The sequence below is a fragment of the Caretta caretta genome, chromosome 7 (genome assembly GCF_965140235.1).
Source record: "Caretta caretta isolate rCarCar2 chromosome 7, rCarCar1.hap1, whole genome shotgun sequence".
Lineage (NCBI taxonomy): Eukaryota > Metazoa > Chordata > Testudines > Cheloniidae > Caretta > Caretta caretta.
Window position 1 is genome coordinate 114,595,364 of NC_134212.1, and position 16,520 is coordinate 114,611,883.

The 16,520-nt window shown below is 38.6% G+C and overlaps 1 protein-coding gene across 1 annotated transcript in view; it reads right to left on the reverse strand.

The window, feature by feature from the left end:
• NHLRC2 (NHL repeat containing 2) overlaps positions 1–16,520 on the reverse strand; it is a 52,549-nt gene that overhangs the window by 19,905 nt on the left and 16,124 nt on the right. The window contains exons 3-5 of the mRNA XM_048856153.2: positions 9,965–10,420; positions 7,383–7,504; positions 5,216–5,345 (exon numbers count right to left, since the gene is read on the reverse strand). Coding sequence (XP_048712110.2) covers positions 5,216–5,345; positions 7,383–7,504; positions 9,965–10,420 — 708 coding nt within the window. The remainder of the gene's footprint in view (positions 1–5,215; positions 5,346–7,382; positions 7,505–9,964; positions 10,421–16,520) is intronic.

Here is a 16,520-nt window from a genome sequence, read left to right on the forward strand (position 1 = left end):
GATATGGAAAAGGTGAGTCACTTTTAAGATGTAACCTTTTTCTTTGAGACTTTGAAAAAGGTCAGCACAAGTTGTTTTATATTGTAAGTGTCTAGTATAATATATACAGAGCTTAAGCATTTAAGACCCTTTTTGCCTGCCTTCCATACCCTAAATATCATGGCTTTTGGCATAAAAAAGGAGAATCACAACTGTCTCCTGTTTAAAACCCTATGAAATCTGTATACATATATGCTCTGAAAAAAAAATCCCCTGGTGCATCTGGGGCATAGTTAAGTTATGTACATCCTACTAAGAGAGGAGCGAGCATGCAGGAAAGTGAAAATGTGTGCTATAGGTATTCTCCATTCCATACACTATGCCAGTTAGTAACACAAGTCAAATGAAACAATTCGTGTATCATCAACCTTGATTTGCTCATGTGTAACCCCCAGCTTGCCCGGAGACACTTGCTGCATATGCAAATTAGAGACTGTAGAATCCTGTTGGCATTTGGACAAGCACAGAAGTGACTTTTGAAAATCCAGTCCTTTATTTCATCCATCCAAATCCACAACACAGACATTAAAACATCAATCCCCAATGCACTATGAATATCAGTTCTACTTATCTGAACACAGCACACTGAAAATCAACAGGACAGCTGAATCTCTGCCTGGAAATGGAACCTTTACTTTCTTGAGCCAGGATATTGAACACTTCCTACAAAATTGTATTTTATATAGCATTACTTTTTAATATTTTCTGAACGCCATATAAGATAAATCTGAATGTCCTTTACATAGATACATTACTATAAGTGATAGGACTGTAATGCAACCTAGCATCTAAACATAAAAATATACTCTAAATCAGGGGTCAGCAACCTATGGCACACGTGCCAAAGGCGACATGCAAGATGATTCTGAGTGGCACTCTCACTGCCTGGGTCCCGGACGCTGGCCTGCGGCTCTGCAGCCGCCCCCAGCTGTGGCTCACTGCCCCCAGTCTGGGGCAGTGAGGGGTGCAGACAGGGGAAGAGGGGGCACAGCTCAGCACCCCCATCTTAAAAATTGTTCCAGCGCCACTCTACTGGGATATTTTAAAGTCCTGATTTGCTGCTTACATCACTATCACGTCATGTGGAACTGCACATTGCATTTGACGTCGTGCATGCTGTCTGTCGCAATTTTTCCCCCCACTATAAGTTGAGGGGTACATTTGACAAAATGTCAGCTCCTAAGAAAGCAAAGTTAGATGTCCATTAATTTCACTTCACAGCAACATTTGGTGGCTAAGTTGTGGCAAGGTTTTGGTGCACTTTGTAAACTGTTTTGATGCAATCAAGGCTTTTTTGTTGGAAAAAGGACAAAACTACCCCGAACTGGATGATGACAAATGGCTGTGTAAGCTCATGTTTCTAACTGACATAATCGCTCACCTAAACGAACTCAACCTCAGTCTCCAGGGTGCAGGGAAAATGGTTCTGGATCTCTATGAAACCTGGAAGGCATTTGTTGTAAAACTCGCAGTTTTTTCTCGGGATATTCGAACTTCGACTTTCTGCTACTTCCAACACATAAAAGAGCTATCGACACATTGCACTGTCAGTGTTGATGAGACTGGAATGTACATGCAAGAACTGGAATCAGAATTTTCTGACAGATTTCAAGATTTCCAGCAATTTGGCCCAATGCTTTCTTTTCTAATTAAACCTGAAAAGTTCAATGAAAGCGACTTGGATTTGTCTGTATTTCAGTGAATGAGTGTTGAAGACTTCAAAATGCAGCTCATTCAGTTAAAAAGCTCAGAATTGTGGGCAACGAAGTTTGGAGATCTGCAGAGTGCACTTAAAGCTACCGAGAGAGATCATGGGGCCTCTATTCTGACCTGCTGGGACACCCCTGCCAGTGAAATTTAACTGTTTGAAGAAAACTGCATTTGCAATGCTTTCAGCATTTGGATCCACATACCTGTGTGAACAGCTATTTTCACACATGAAATCTGTCCTCTGTCTCTCTCAGAACCTGTTAACAACTGTTCACTCAGAAGCCCGTGTGCAGCTTAAACTATCCAAATACGTGCCAGATATTGGAAAACTCAGCAAGGAAAAGCAAAGGCAAGGATCGCACTAAACCAGGGGTCGGCAACCTTTCAGAAGTGGTGTTCCAAGTCTTCATTTATTCACTCTAACTTAAGGTTTCACGTGCCAGTAATACATTTTAACATTTTTAGAAGGTCTCTCTCTATAATATATAACTAAACTATTGTTGTATGTAAAGTAAATAAGGTTTTTAAAAGGTTTAAGAAGCTTCTTTTTTCACTCTAATTTAAGGTTTCACGTGCAGGTAATACATTTTAATGTTTTTAGAAGGTCTCTTTCTATAAGTCTATAATATATAACTAAACTATTGTTACTGTATTACTGGCATGCAAAACCTTAAGTTAGAGTGAATAAATGAAGACTTGGCACACCTCTTCTGAAAGGTTGCTGACCCCTGCTCTAAATTATCAAAATATCCTGCCAACTCTAAATTGTTGGGTATCAGTCAGTAAGAACTGAAGTCATACAAATGGTACTGATTAAGGGGGACTGGAAATGGCATGCAGATCATAGTCTTTGGATCTTGGTACAAATCTGGCCCAGGCTGGTGATGGATAAAAATTATTAGGAGCTGAAAGGCTGTTCAATAGCCTCCATTAAGCACAATGAGAATACGTATCTAAAAACATCAGAATTGGTACTCAATGGCTTCAACAGAGACACCAAAAGACCAGATGGGCCTAAAAAGAACTACTCATTCACCAACAGAGATGGACCTTGAGGTCAGGGTTGAGGCAGAATGTCAGGAAAGCAGGCCCTACTGATGTCCCTGCTGTGTCTGTTCTGTAGCTAGCTAGAAGATTTCAGTCTCCAGGGCTGTCTAGTTGGCCCTAGAGAAGCACTAAACATTTTTTTAAAAGGTAAACAAATAAAAAAGAGAGTATTGATCTAAGTCTAGTAGACACGCACATAAATGGACAATTGATTGCTAGGACCCAATTCAGTATGAAAAATCCTCACAAGTTCTGAGGTAAGAGCATTTACAAAAACTGGCATATATAAAAATCTGGCAACTGTATCAAGAATCAATATGTCATGAAGCTAAATACCATTGTAGACCTGATTCTCTGCTGCCTTTCATTATGTGCAGTCATTTATATTTGTGAAATGTGAAAGTAAAACGCTATCAGATCAGAAGGAGAAAGGCAGTGGAAAACCAGGCACCATATTTTTAATGTGTCAGATGCCTAGGCTGTTATCCACAATTTCTATTCTTGTCTCTCACAAAGAGCCCATCAGTTAATGCCTCATTTAACAATCAATGCTATCTTTAAAAAACAAACAGATTTTTTTGGCACCTGATAGAAATAGAGGCCAGCACCATGAAATAAATTATAAGCAAAATATACACTTGCCTATTGGATACTTCAGACTACTCCACTAAGCAGCTTAAGTTACACACTGCACAGTTCAAAGCTGTGCGTATCTGTTTATCCAAGTTCAGGGTGTCGCATGGTCCCAAAGGGTCCCACAAAAGACCATATTCATATAACCAAGGCAATTGGCTACTCATTACATGAGGTTCCAGAAATAAAGGAGAATGGCATAACCAGTCAGGATAAAGTTCAGAAGGCTCAGCCTCTAGCTACACCACACTGCACAAGGCAAGGCATTCACTTCACATTAGTGACTGGGCCTTTTGTAGGCAGGTTATTGATGAACCCTAACCATATGGAGAAAACTCTTTGGACAGAAACCACACATATAAGAAAGATCATGTAGCACTAATACAGGATAAGCTAAAAATGCTAATAATACATATGGGTGCAGTTACCTGTCACACTTCCCAATAACCAAGGCCACGGGTGGTACCACTCTCCATTACACAGATTTAAATTCTTTAAATTCACACTCAGACTGTTTTTCTCTGATATCTGACCCAAGATTAGTGCTTAGAAAACTTTACTGTCCTGGAAGTATTTGTACTGGGCTCACCAAAGTACTTCTAATTAGAGATATCAGACTCAACTCATACCATTCATATCACACTCTTTTTTGCCTACACCTTCAACTTCTGACATTATTTTAGAGGCTTATTTAGAAGAAATGCTGGAGGTCAAAGTCAACTTTTTATACCAACTGAATGCTGAGGTTCTAAACTTTAAGGTGATATGAAATATTGGTTTCTAGTTGTTATGGATCTTGAAATAGCAGCTGCTAAATCATGTTGGAATAGACATTGAGTGAAAAAGTAAAATAATAAACCACAGTTATGTGATGTCAAGCTCAAATGTGTATCAACTGTACTGGGAAAGAAAGTTATATATCCGTGGGAAGCTGAGATATTTTTTGTCTTACCAGTTGTGTAGAGCTTTCATTTTTAGCCCAGATTGTAGTCAACAACGGTCCTTCCATCTAGCAATGCTTTTTGTCACGGATCCAGGAATGAACACAGCAAAACCCAAATTAGTGTCATTTCCATTTCCTAAATCCTAATGTTTACAAATGGTTAGAGATCTTTGATGGCCTATTGTAGGAAGGTGGTGCATTAGCTTTCTAATGTATACACACATTTTAAAAGAGCCTATTAAATTACAGTTGCTGTCTGAATGATTCTTGTGCAATACAATGGGCTAGTGCAGTAATACATTTTAACATTTTTAGAAGGTCTCTTTCTATAAGTCCATAATACATAACTAAACTATTGTTGTATGTAAAGTAAATAAGGTTTTTAAAATGTTTAAGAAGCTTCATTTAAAATTAAATTAAAATGCAGAGACCCCCGGACAGGTGGCCAGGAGCCAGGCAGTGTGAGTGCCACTGAAAATCAGCTCGCGTGCCGCCTTTGGCAAGTGTGCCATAGGTTGCCTACCCCGGAGCTAGTGCAAGTGATCATGACTCCCTCTAGTGTCTGATCCCAGGGATTATTCAGCCTACTACAATTCACAAAATTCTCCTCAGGTAGCAGAGCCTTCATTTTTATGCTAACAATCCTGGATTTGATACCTGCGGAAAACTGTGGTATCTGTGTGCATGAAAGCCATAGCTCATTAGGCCAGATTATGAAAACAAACTGATTTTACATCTAAGAATTAGACAATTAGTAAAAATATATATATTTGGCAAGCCGATTTAAATATGCCAAAATGCTTATTTAAATGTGCAAAATTTCAAGCTCAATCGATACAGTACCTGAACTTCCAAAGATCACATCCCATGGTGAGCTGATGGGCTGCTCCTCTCCTTTTGCTCCACCCTCCTTGTCCGTGCCTTGTATTCCAATGCCTGCTACAGTGTTCACCATCTCTAATTCAAGATCAATCTAAGAGGGAAAAAAGTAATACATACAATGATTTTATAGGCGGTGATATTGACTTTTTCCTTAGCTAACTGACCTAAATGTCTAAGGGTACGTCTACACTGGAGCAGGAGATGTAATTTCCCAGTTGGGTAAACACACCCATGCTAGCTCTCATCGAGCGAGCACACTAAAAATAGAAATATAGCTGTGGTTTTGTGAGCGATGGAACGGGCAAGCCACTCCAAGTATGTGCCCATGGTGTCAGACAGGACCATTCTCACGTGTGGTTAGCCCAATGCACTGCTCATGCCATGGAAGCTTCACTTCTAGTTTTTAACAAGCTAGTTTGATCAGGGCTAGAGTGGATATGTCTACACAAGCTAGGAATTACAGCTCTAGCTCCTGTGTAGACTTACCCTAAAACAGAAAGTCTGCTATGTAACAAGTTGCCTACAGACAGAAACTGATTGCCAATTTGAGTGTCACGTATTTTACAAGACAATTAACAACTTTGCTAAAATTAGTAGACTTATTGAAAAGCCTCATTTTATTTTCCATCTGCACCAAAATGGTAAATGACCTTTCTGTCATGATTAAGTCAAAGCAACTAAAGAAATATATCAGGTCTTCTCTACAAAAGTGCACGGACAATGGACACCTATGTTAGAATTTTATTTTAAAATAAAACAATGTGTTTTAAAAAAATTATATACACACAAAAACATACCATGTATCATAATGTGCACACGGCAAATAATACTCTAGAATTTACTTAATTAGTAAGATGTGCAACTCAGGCTATGTCTACACTACAGATCTTACAGCAGCACAGCTGTACCACTCCAGCTGCACAGCTATAAGATCTCCTGTGTAGGAGCTCTCCACTCCTCCACAAATGCTAATGTAGACAAAGCTTAATTTATGCCTATTTCAGTGAAAAAAATGTTCTGTTTCATTTCTGCCTTCCCAATCCCCCGCTCTCCTCCTGCATTCATTTTCAATTTTCACAAAGGATTTTCTGATTGAGTCTTCCTCCAATTTGTCATTAATTACTCCTGATGATTATGTAAAAAAGGAATAAAGAGGAGCCTGTTTATATGCAATATTACACCACATCTGTACCAATAATTCCACTTTCACATTTAAATTTGTCTTTTGCTAGCATCAAAAACAACTGAAAGCACACAAAAATAGCTTTTAGATTACCTCAGTTCTTTAAAGATTGTGCTATCGAAGTACCCCTTCAGAAAAAGGGCAATGGTTAATCATCTAGGAATAACTATTTGCTAAAGCAATAAGTTTCTATGATATGTAGAAAATGCTTTCATCAGTAAGATGTCATCTTTTTGCTCCCATGAACTGCAACTCCTTGGTCTTCTGAATCAATCACAGGCCACATCCAAGATCCAAATCACAAATTTAAGGAGTACCACATTTACAACAGCATAGCCTTTCATTTAATAACCGGGAGGAATCGAGTCTATAAATTCACATAGTGAGAATCCTAAATTTATAAGAATATAAATGACTACTTGTGGCTTGTTATCTACTGCATAGCTCTACAAAAACTATGAGTCCTACTCTACCACAGCGCCACAATACTTGTACTGTACATAAAAGTATGATGTTAGGTTTGTAACTTGAAATGAAGGGAAAACAATTTCCATATTCATTACTAACAGTAGATATTTCTCATAGCAAAATAATAGGCAAATCAGGGGTTTGTCAGGACAATCAGGTATGCATCATTTTACTGGAAAAAATGTCATGGCACACAATATTTCAATTATTATTGAACATTTTCCATCAGGAAAGTATTAAATTGCTGTTATTAATAGTTTTCAAGTATTTAAATATAGCAAAAGTGGACATGATTCCTCTAAAAACAAATTGGGCAGAAAGTATTGGTTTAGTTATTGATAAATACTGGGCCAAATTCTACTCTCAGTTACACAGAATAATTTGTGAATAATTTCTTTGATGTCAATTTTCATCTGTGCAACTGGGAATAGAATTTGCACTGTTATCCTTTAACTTGCTTTTAAATGAAAATTTTACCTTTCTAATCAGATGGTTTTCTGTATCAGCTACAAAAATAATGTTATTCTTTATAGCCACCCCTTGCGGTGAATTGAATGCTGCCTCTGAAAATCTTCCATCTTTTCTCCCACTGTTTGGTCCTAAACATGAAACAACCCAATCAAGAGAATAAAATTTCACACTGCACAAAAAGGAAAACAGTAAGCAATCACATGTACAATTATTTTACAGATTTAAGCATTTTCCACAAGGTGCTTTTGCAGCTCTGCATACAGTTCAGTTATTTTTTAGATCTCTTCTGTATAGTTTCATTTTAGAATCACCTTGCTGTGCAACAGCAATGATACAATTCAATATTCTGACATTTTTCTCCTCAAGTTCTAGGCATACATGGGTTCTCCGCTCAAGCAACATTCACAATAAAAGTTTTTTATTGGGATTCTAAATTGCTTCTCTTTTCTTGGACTAAGACAGACACAATTTTAGAAAAGCCATCTCTCAGTATTTAATCCTGGCTACATCAAAGCAAATTAGCTACAAACATTTTAACTTCATTACTTTTATTTACTTCAATTATTTAGTGTTCTGGATAAGCTGCAAATCAAGGTAATTTTCAGCTAGCAAAAATAGTTCTTGATCAGTAATTACTAGCAACAAAGAGGTATTGAACTGCATGTAAAGGGCAGCATGAAGAATGCATCTAGTTAGCCTTCTAGACAGCACGATAAGGAGAGAGAAGAGCATCATGATCTACATAAAAAACTGTAAACGTAAGTATCATATCTTACAATGAGAGACAGAATATACTGTAAAATGAATTAGCGGCAGCTGTCACAGGAAGACATTTAGACTTTATTAAGTTTGCATCACGATCTATGACGCAAATTCAGTTATTTTAACCTTAGTGGATACCAACACTTATTACTGAATTATAATCTTTGCTACATTGTTTTCTGCCCACAACTCTTTTACTGAGTCACTAAAATAAACAAATTACTATTAACTTTTACATATAAATTGTAAGATGACAGTTTAGGGTTTACAGATAGCAAATACAGGATGTGACAATGCCAAATTTAATTATTTATGCAGAATCAAGCTCAAAAAGTACTTGGATGCAAGACCTCTCAGAGACTGCACAGGATGGGATAAGTGGTCTTATTAATTAAAATAGATAGTACTCTTCCCTTTGAATCACTATTGAATGGCTAACCCAACATCATATTAAGGAACACCTTGCTGTTAGAAACACCATCTTACTGGTCATAAGAATTCAAATAAAACCTCTGCTGTTGTGGAAGGTGCTAACGCTGGTGTCCTGATCAGATTTTTTACTTGGATAATTATGTTCTGCCTACTTAATCTGCTGTCATTCAACTAATAAGGTTTCTGTTTTAAAAACTGTAGTATTGCTGGCACTGTTTTAGTAACTGCAACATCCTACAACGAAGCAGGTGTTATTCAATGGCAGATGAATTGAAATAATCCATATATACACAGAGGGCCTGGTGCAAAACTCACTGATGTCAATGGGAAACTTTCCTTTGACTTTAATGGTTTTGCATCAGACCCATAAAAAATTTTGTCAATAGTGGTTGTCAGTAGGACGGCTTGTAATTGAGCTGTTATAACAGGTTTACGTTTAATATAGATATGACCAAAAGAACCTATAAGATGCAATCACTGTTCACTTTTTTTATGTAAGATTATAACAAAAAATGCAGATAAGAGGTGCAGAAGAATGATTAGGTCTGTGTGGTGAACAAAAGAGAAAGCTGAACACTTTTAAAGAGACATTAAAAATTACCTTTGCTACCCAGGCTATCTTAGTAACTAAATTTAAATATGTAGTTTACTTCTCACTATGCAGTATGTTACTTTTGCATTCTTGCTTTGTTAGGAAAAAAGGACTAGGCAGTTTGACAATTATTTCTAGTCAATTTCTAGACTTTTAGGTTTCTATACAACAGTTCAAGACTTCAATTAATTTGTTGCAGACACTACATGAGATTGTTAAAGAGCAATGCTCCTAGGGAATCCCGAGTTAGCAGCTGGCCTCAGGATTCCACTAATAAGAAAGGGTTCATCAGTATTGCATTTTCAGTGGACTGAGGGAGGTGTTTGTGTCTCGCCTCATCTCCCTGGCTCACCCACTCCCTTGCAGTGGATTCTATCTTTGTGGTGTCAGGGAAGGAGCGACAGAGTACCTGCTATTTAGATGTACAGCACCATGTACACAAAGCGATCTATAACTAGTAATTGTCTGGGCAGATTCTATACTCTGCTATCTGTACTGCATGTTGAAATTAATATAAAAATGTCAAAATTACTCTAACAATTAGAAACATGAGGCACCTTAAACAAGTGTATTCATAGAGTCTCTCACACAGATTTGTTCTAAAAGTTATTTTACTATCCAAAAAAAATATTTAAAAGGGAGTTGTAAGCAAAATGCTTAAACAAAATAGTTGAAAAAAAAATCAGTAATTATTTTCAAATGTCTACAATATGCTGAGCGCTGAACACAAAGAATGCAGAACTTCTCTGAAAAGCCTATGCTCTAAAATAACATGATTCTGAGAAATTAATGTAAATCTTACCTCCAATGGTGTGTAGGATTTGCCCATTTTTCCTGACAACCAAAATCCTGTGATGTCCGGTATCTGCTATCACGAGTCTATTTCCTGAATTGTCTACAGTCACTTTGCCAGGAAACAGCAAGGGAGAAGAAGGCAGAGAGTCTCTGTACAATTTTATTCCAATTTTGTTATCTGTGATTTGTCCTTTCTCTTTGTAGAACTTCAGAGCAATAGAAGTAAATAAAAATAATTTATCTTTGTGTCCCTCTCCAACAAGAGAAAACAGCATATTTCCACGAGGCCCAAGAATGACCAGAGTTGGCCAGCAAGACACTTCCAGCTCATGCCAAAGTGTTGCATCAGCATCATTTACCACAGGGTGGGTAATGTTATATCTAAGAACAGCACTTTTAATGTTATTGAGAACCTTTTCGTTTGGGAACTTCGCTGAATGGACACCAACAACAAGAAGACCATCTGAAAGCAAAAATAAAAGAGTCTTGCACTGAAACATGCCTGCATCTGAATAAGAGTTTGAATAAGAGATTAAAAACAAAGTACAGTCCTAAATCACAACATGACTGACTTCATTACAAAGTGAAAGAGGTGTGATATAAGTTAAATAAAATAAAGATCACAGCTCAATACAGTAATGGCTGCACAACCTATCCATTAATACTAAATACTATGGTTTACAAGTAAGATTTCAGTACAGTTTAGATGCTATTACTTCCCAAGCTGGTTAAGATTTAGTGCATCAAAAATTTTTTTTTTATTTGGTTGGTCCCCTTCACAAGTAATAATATGGAGATGCTAATGGTTCCACTGAAATTTAAAATTTTCTCAAGCGTTCATTTCATCAACATATTACTTTTAATTCTACTGCACAGCTTTTCTGCTTTAGAAAAATACAGTAATGGAAAACTACATTCTAAAACTGGTAATCAAACTTACCACAGAAATCTGGAACTAGTAAGTAGGATATAAATAATTCTTTCAAAGTTACCATGAAATAGTTGGAGATTGAGATACTGTAACATTCAGTGTTTCAACAAACATTAGAAACACATCAGTATAATAAATAGTGCTTATGACAAGCCAGATATGAAACTTTTCATGTACTTCATTTTAGGGAGGACTAATACAGAGTCTTAGAAATCAGCTAAAGAACCCAAACTGCCTCTGATTTTCCCCATAAGAAACAGAGGGGATAACAGCCTTGATATCCTAAGAGAAAAGGTGCTATATAAGTGAAAAGTAAAGTAATGTACACCAGCAGCCACCCTAGGTCACCCATAAATAAGATGGAAACAATCAGCTAGTCACCTTCCTCAAGTTCCTTGACTACTTTTTCTCTGCTTTCATAAAATTCAAAGCAAGTTTTTCATTTCTAGTTAATTTTCTTTTCATGACAAAGGTTAAGTTTATTTAGTTCTATTACACTTGGCACTTATGGACGCTGCTGCTCTCCTGCCAGAAAGTAAGAGAAAGAAGCTTCACTTCACCTTTTAGTAATCTTCCAAGGAACAAAGCCGAGACTATTTAATTTTCTATTTACCATATTTTGGCAAGGAGAAACCAGAACTGTCTCAGAAGGATTAATCGATATTAGTGTCCAAGGTTCATTGTATACCTTTACCTATATCATTTCTGCATACTTTTAAATTTCAGGACACAACTATATATATTACATAAAAGGCACACACAGTCCCACGTTGTTTGTAGTTAGAACAGAGGTGAAAGCACAGTACTATTTGGAGTGGTACATCCTATTTAAGGTTTTATATTGTGTTTTGGTGAGAGATTATGCTGTTATATTAAAGGAATTTAACTGTGCATGTGACATAATGATATTTCCTAATCTTTCTTAGCAAAGTTCTAGAGTGCTATTAGCCATAACTATATTTTTATGTTATACATAAGTAATTCATGAACTCTGTTCTTCCTAACCTTACAGATCTGAGTGGAACAGATCAGATAGTTTGGGATTGTGGTTCAGACAAGTTCTGGAATCTGTCTGTTTCCCAGATTGCGCTGCTCACAGCTATGATCCCATTTAGTCTCCCATTCCTTTTCTTGAATGGAGCAAAATTACATCAACTAGGCAGTTGTATAAAGCTACTACTTGATAAGAAATCAGAATTTTTAATACAATGGAAAACCCTGGCAAAGCATAATATAGCCAGTACTTTTCCAAGATCACTCATGCTTCTGAATAGTGTAAGTGTTCTGGAACCATAAATAATATCTGGAATCTCTCAACCTTGGTATCCAAGTACAGTAGACCCTTGTTTGCAGCAACACCTTGTAAGAGCAACCGCCGCTTATGAGCAATATTTCCGTTGAGAAGACTTTCCCTACTGTGAATTGTCCACTTGGTAACAGGAACATAGCTACCACATAAGAGCAATGTTTGTCATGTTGTGATGTCACATCCAGGGAGTGGAGACTGGGGGGGCGTGTAGGGGCATTGTCCCTCCCAAACTGTATCTTTCCACTCCCTTCCCAACCCTGGCCCTTCAGCACAGCTCCAGGGCACACAACCCCATCCACTTGCCCTGCCTGATAGAGCCTGCATGGAGAGCATGTGTAGGGAGAGTTTGGAGTTAGGGTTTGGAAGAGAGATTTTTGGGGGGAGGGGGAAAAAGTTGGGGTTGGGAGAGCAGCAGAGGCTCAGCCGGAAGGTTTCCTCCTCCCTTTCTCATCGTCTGGCTTGCAGGCAGAGGGGTATGTGCATGCTATTTTGCACTGGGGAGTATTGGAAACCCCCCCCGCCAGCATGCATCGAACTATCCTCTCCAACTTGGTTGCCGGGGGAGGGCTTTGGGTGTGCTGTTTTGCAGTGGAGGATCGGGGAACCCCATGCCCCAGGGCACTGACCAGTCCCCACTGTCCGTTCTAGAGTCCACTCCCTGCTCCATTGCAGGTTGCGCATAGTACCCTCCCCATCCATCCATTCCTCGCCAGAGTGGAGCACGAAGGGCCAAATTCAAGATAATTGACCATTTTTTGTATTCTTTTCTTCATCTGATGTCAACTTTTCTTTTGATCATGCATACAGAAAAAGTTTATGACACCAGAGATTCCAAGCACCCCACTTCCAATTTGTATTATTCCTTTAGGAGAGAGTAGCACTCAGGATTGAGTCTCTCTGTGCTGAGCCTTCAGTTTCAAGGCTCATCCATACTCCTAGCCATTATAAACAGGAGCAGGGAGAGGGGGAATGGCAAATGAAATTACTTCAAGAGCAGAGCTACCAACTTTGATTATGAAGCAGTTTGCTTCTCAGGTGAATTCTCTGTGGTTCACCAGACAGGACTTAATCTGAAGGACCTGAGTAAATTTGTCAAACTGGTACTATAGGTCGACAGTATGAAGACCTCCTGTAGTGCTTGGGTGGGAGCCATGGGTGGGGTGGGGTCGGGTGAATAGAAGCGGATAGGCTATTGCCCCTCCCGCATCTCCTCTCTCTCTCCTTGTGAATATATTGTGTAACAATCAATCAAGCATGCTCGTGCATGCACAAAACACACAAACATGTTTTTAAACTCTTATACCATTGACAAATCACCAGTCCACCCAAAGGCACATCCTAGCGACCAAGACACCAACTCCCTGCCAAGATTTCAAGTTTCTAGCTTGCATGTTTTTTTTTTTTTTTTTTAAATAATGGGAAAATATTTTTCATTCTGGAAAATGGTTGAAACGTTTGACTCAGATTTTTAGAAGTTCTTGCACACTGAACACCTGCCAAAATTTCAGTCTAACAGGTAAAAGGGAAAGTGTTAAAGAAACAAAAACGATTCCTTTGAATAGAAATGTGTACACTACCTGAATATAGATGTCACTCTGCTTCTTAAACTATAACTGTATTATGCAGTGGTGGTAAATCAGGTGGAGTGATAGTAAATAACAAAAGAGTACATGGCAGTGAGGAATATTTTGTAAAGTCCATGTTTCTGGGTAGGTGGGAGGAGGGAATTTATTGGACTCCACTGAAACACATTTTAAAGTTTTTAGTCCGAGAATACTGAAGTCAGTAGGTATGTCAACGCTGCAGCTGGGAGCATCCCTCCCTGCCTGGGTAGACAAACTCTTGTGCTAGCTTTGCTCAACTACCATACTAAAAGTAAGTGTGGATGTTGTGGTGGGCAGTGGCTTGGGCTAGCAGCCTCAGTCCAAGCCCACCTGACTGCCAGGGGTTGAACTAGGGTGGCTAACCCAAGCCACTGCCCTGCCACAACATCCACACAGTTATTTTTAGTGTGCTAGCTAGTGCAGAGCTAGCACGTGTCTGTCTACCTGAGTTGGGAGACGTGCTTCCAGCTGCAGCATTGATATAGACCCATGGGAAACCCCATTGGGTAAGTGTCTAATTGCACAGATCTGATTTCAGAATCAGAGCCCTACTCCTTCTACTTGCCATTGCAGGATAGTTTCCTTCAGCAGGGGATGGATGGATCACTCGATAAGTGCCCTGTTCTGTTCATTCCCTCTGAAGCATCTGGCATTGGTCACTGTCAGAAGACACGATACTGGGCTGGACAGACCACTGGTCTGATCCAGTATGGCCATTCTTAATATGTTTTCTAGTACGTTGTCCAGTCTTACTTTAAATGTCTCATATAATAGGGTTTCCCACAGTCCTCACAGGTGACTAGTCTACAGTACAGCAGATCTTACCATTAGGAGTTTTTTCAGCCTCGTTTTCCTTTTTGTGATTTCAACCACTTACTCCATTTTAACCCTTTTTGTACCACACTGAACTCTCTCTGACTACTGAACATAGTCTTCAAATATTCATAGATAACTGTGTGTCTGATCTATTCTTCCAGCCCATTTTTAATACAGTGTATGCTTAGGAAATCTTTACAATTAGCCTGTGTATAATTTGCACAGTATGTTATGTAATATGAAACAAATGAAACAAACAGGAAAATAATACAGATAAACTAAGCATTAAATCAAAGTACAGCTCTTTACTGTATTAAAGTAATTTCTGCAAAGGTGAATGCTTGTTTCGTTGTAAGTCTTTTTAAAAAACTGTTTGAATAATCACAAATTAATATAATAATTTTAAGATGTGGAAAAACATGGAAGTGTTTAAAACCACTAAGCAACGAAACTTTCAGATAACATTTGAAAACTGACTTTCTGTATACAGCAGTGTAGGTCCAAGGCACTGAAATACGTATGCCAAGGATTAAATCAATCTTTCTTTGTGAGAAAACAAGCTTAGTTTATACTTTATACTGACAGACTGATTTTTTAAAATCTTTACACAAGTTACGTCAACCTTTCAGCACCTCACATAGAACTTCTCAGAAGAATGTTTCCTTTCCCTTCTGTTATACAGTGTTGACAGAATATCATCATAAATGAAATTGTAAATACACAACATGTCTTGTATTAATAAACTAAAACCTAAAAAACAAGTTTTTAAAGACAGTGGCAACTATCAGATTTTCCTTTCAATTTGATTTCTGCAACACACTTCAGAGTCCTCATGTAGTAGAATAAAAGAGCTTTGAATTGTTTTGTATTTTAGGTTGTGGTTAAAAGATAATGTTCGACAATAAATTCTCACTCAAACATTGTAATGTCTACAACAAATCTATAGAGTTTCCATTAATAATACTCTCAACAGAATAGCGCCTTCATTTCAACAGAAACCAAAATTAATTACAATTGAGCATCAGTAGTGAAAGAATATTACTACCAGGTGTCTTAGCTGGAATTCTACCACGGCTTTGGAGCGGAGCCCAGAGCTGGAGTGCGGAGCAGCTCCAGACCAGTGGAGCTGCAGGTTTTTGCCTGGAGCTGGAGTGGAGCCGGAGCACAGCTCCAAAGCCCTGAATTCTACAGTATTCCATCCTAGGTCCTTGTCTTTTCTACCTCTACACTTATATCCTAAACTCATTTGATCAGCTCTTATTGATTCAGCTATCTACCTCTACAATAATTATTCTCAAATATTTATCCACCTGTGATCTATGTCCAGTTCTACATCTCCATTTGCCCTCTCTGATCACTTTTCTTCGATGTCTTGCCACCACCTTCCATCCAATGAACAAATTCACTACAGGCATAAATGGGAGCAAGTTCAATTAAGTCAGTGCAGTTATACCAACAGTGAATTTGGTCCAGTACGTCTCAAACTGGGGTTCGGGACCTCTCATGGGGTCGTGAGGTTATTACATGGGCGGTTGCGAGCTGTCAGCCTCCATCCCAAACCACGCTTTGCCTCCTGCATTTATAATGGTGTTAAATATATTAAATATAAAAATGTTTTTAATTTATAAGAGGGGGGAGGGTCTGCACTCAGAGGCTCTCTGTGTGAAAGGGGTCACCAGTACAAAAGTTTGAGAACCACTGGTCTAAAGGAAGTTACTCTTTTCTCTCAAACTCATTCTCTTCCTCACTTTTCCCCTCCGGTCCAGACATTCTCCTTCCCTCCCTCTCCCCCTCCAGAGCCCAGCTGCAGCCCCCCTCCGCAGAGCCCAATTGCAGCCCCCCCCCAGCCCACTTCCCCCAGAAGTGAACTGCAGCCCCCCCCCCCCCCCCCAGCTCACACACA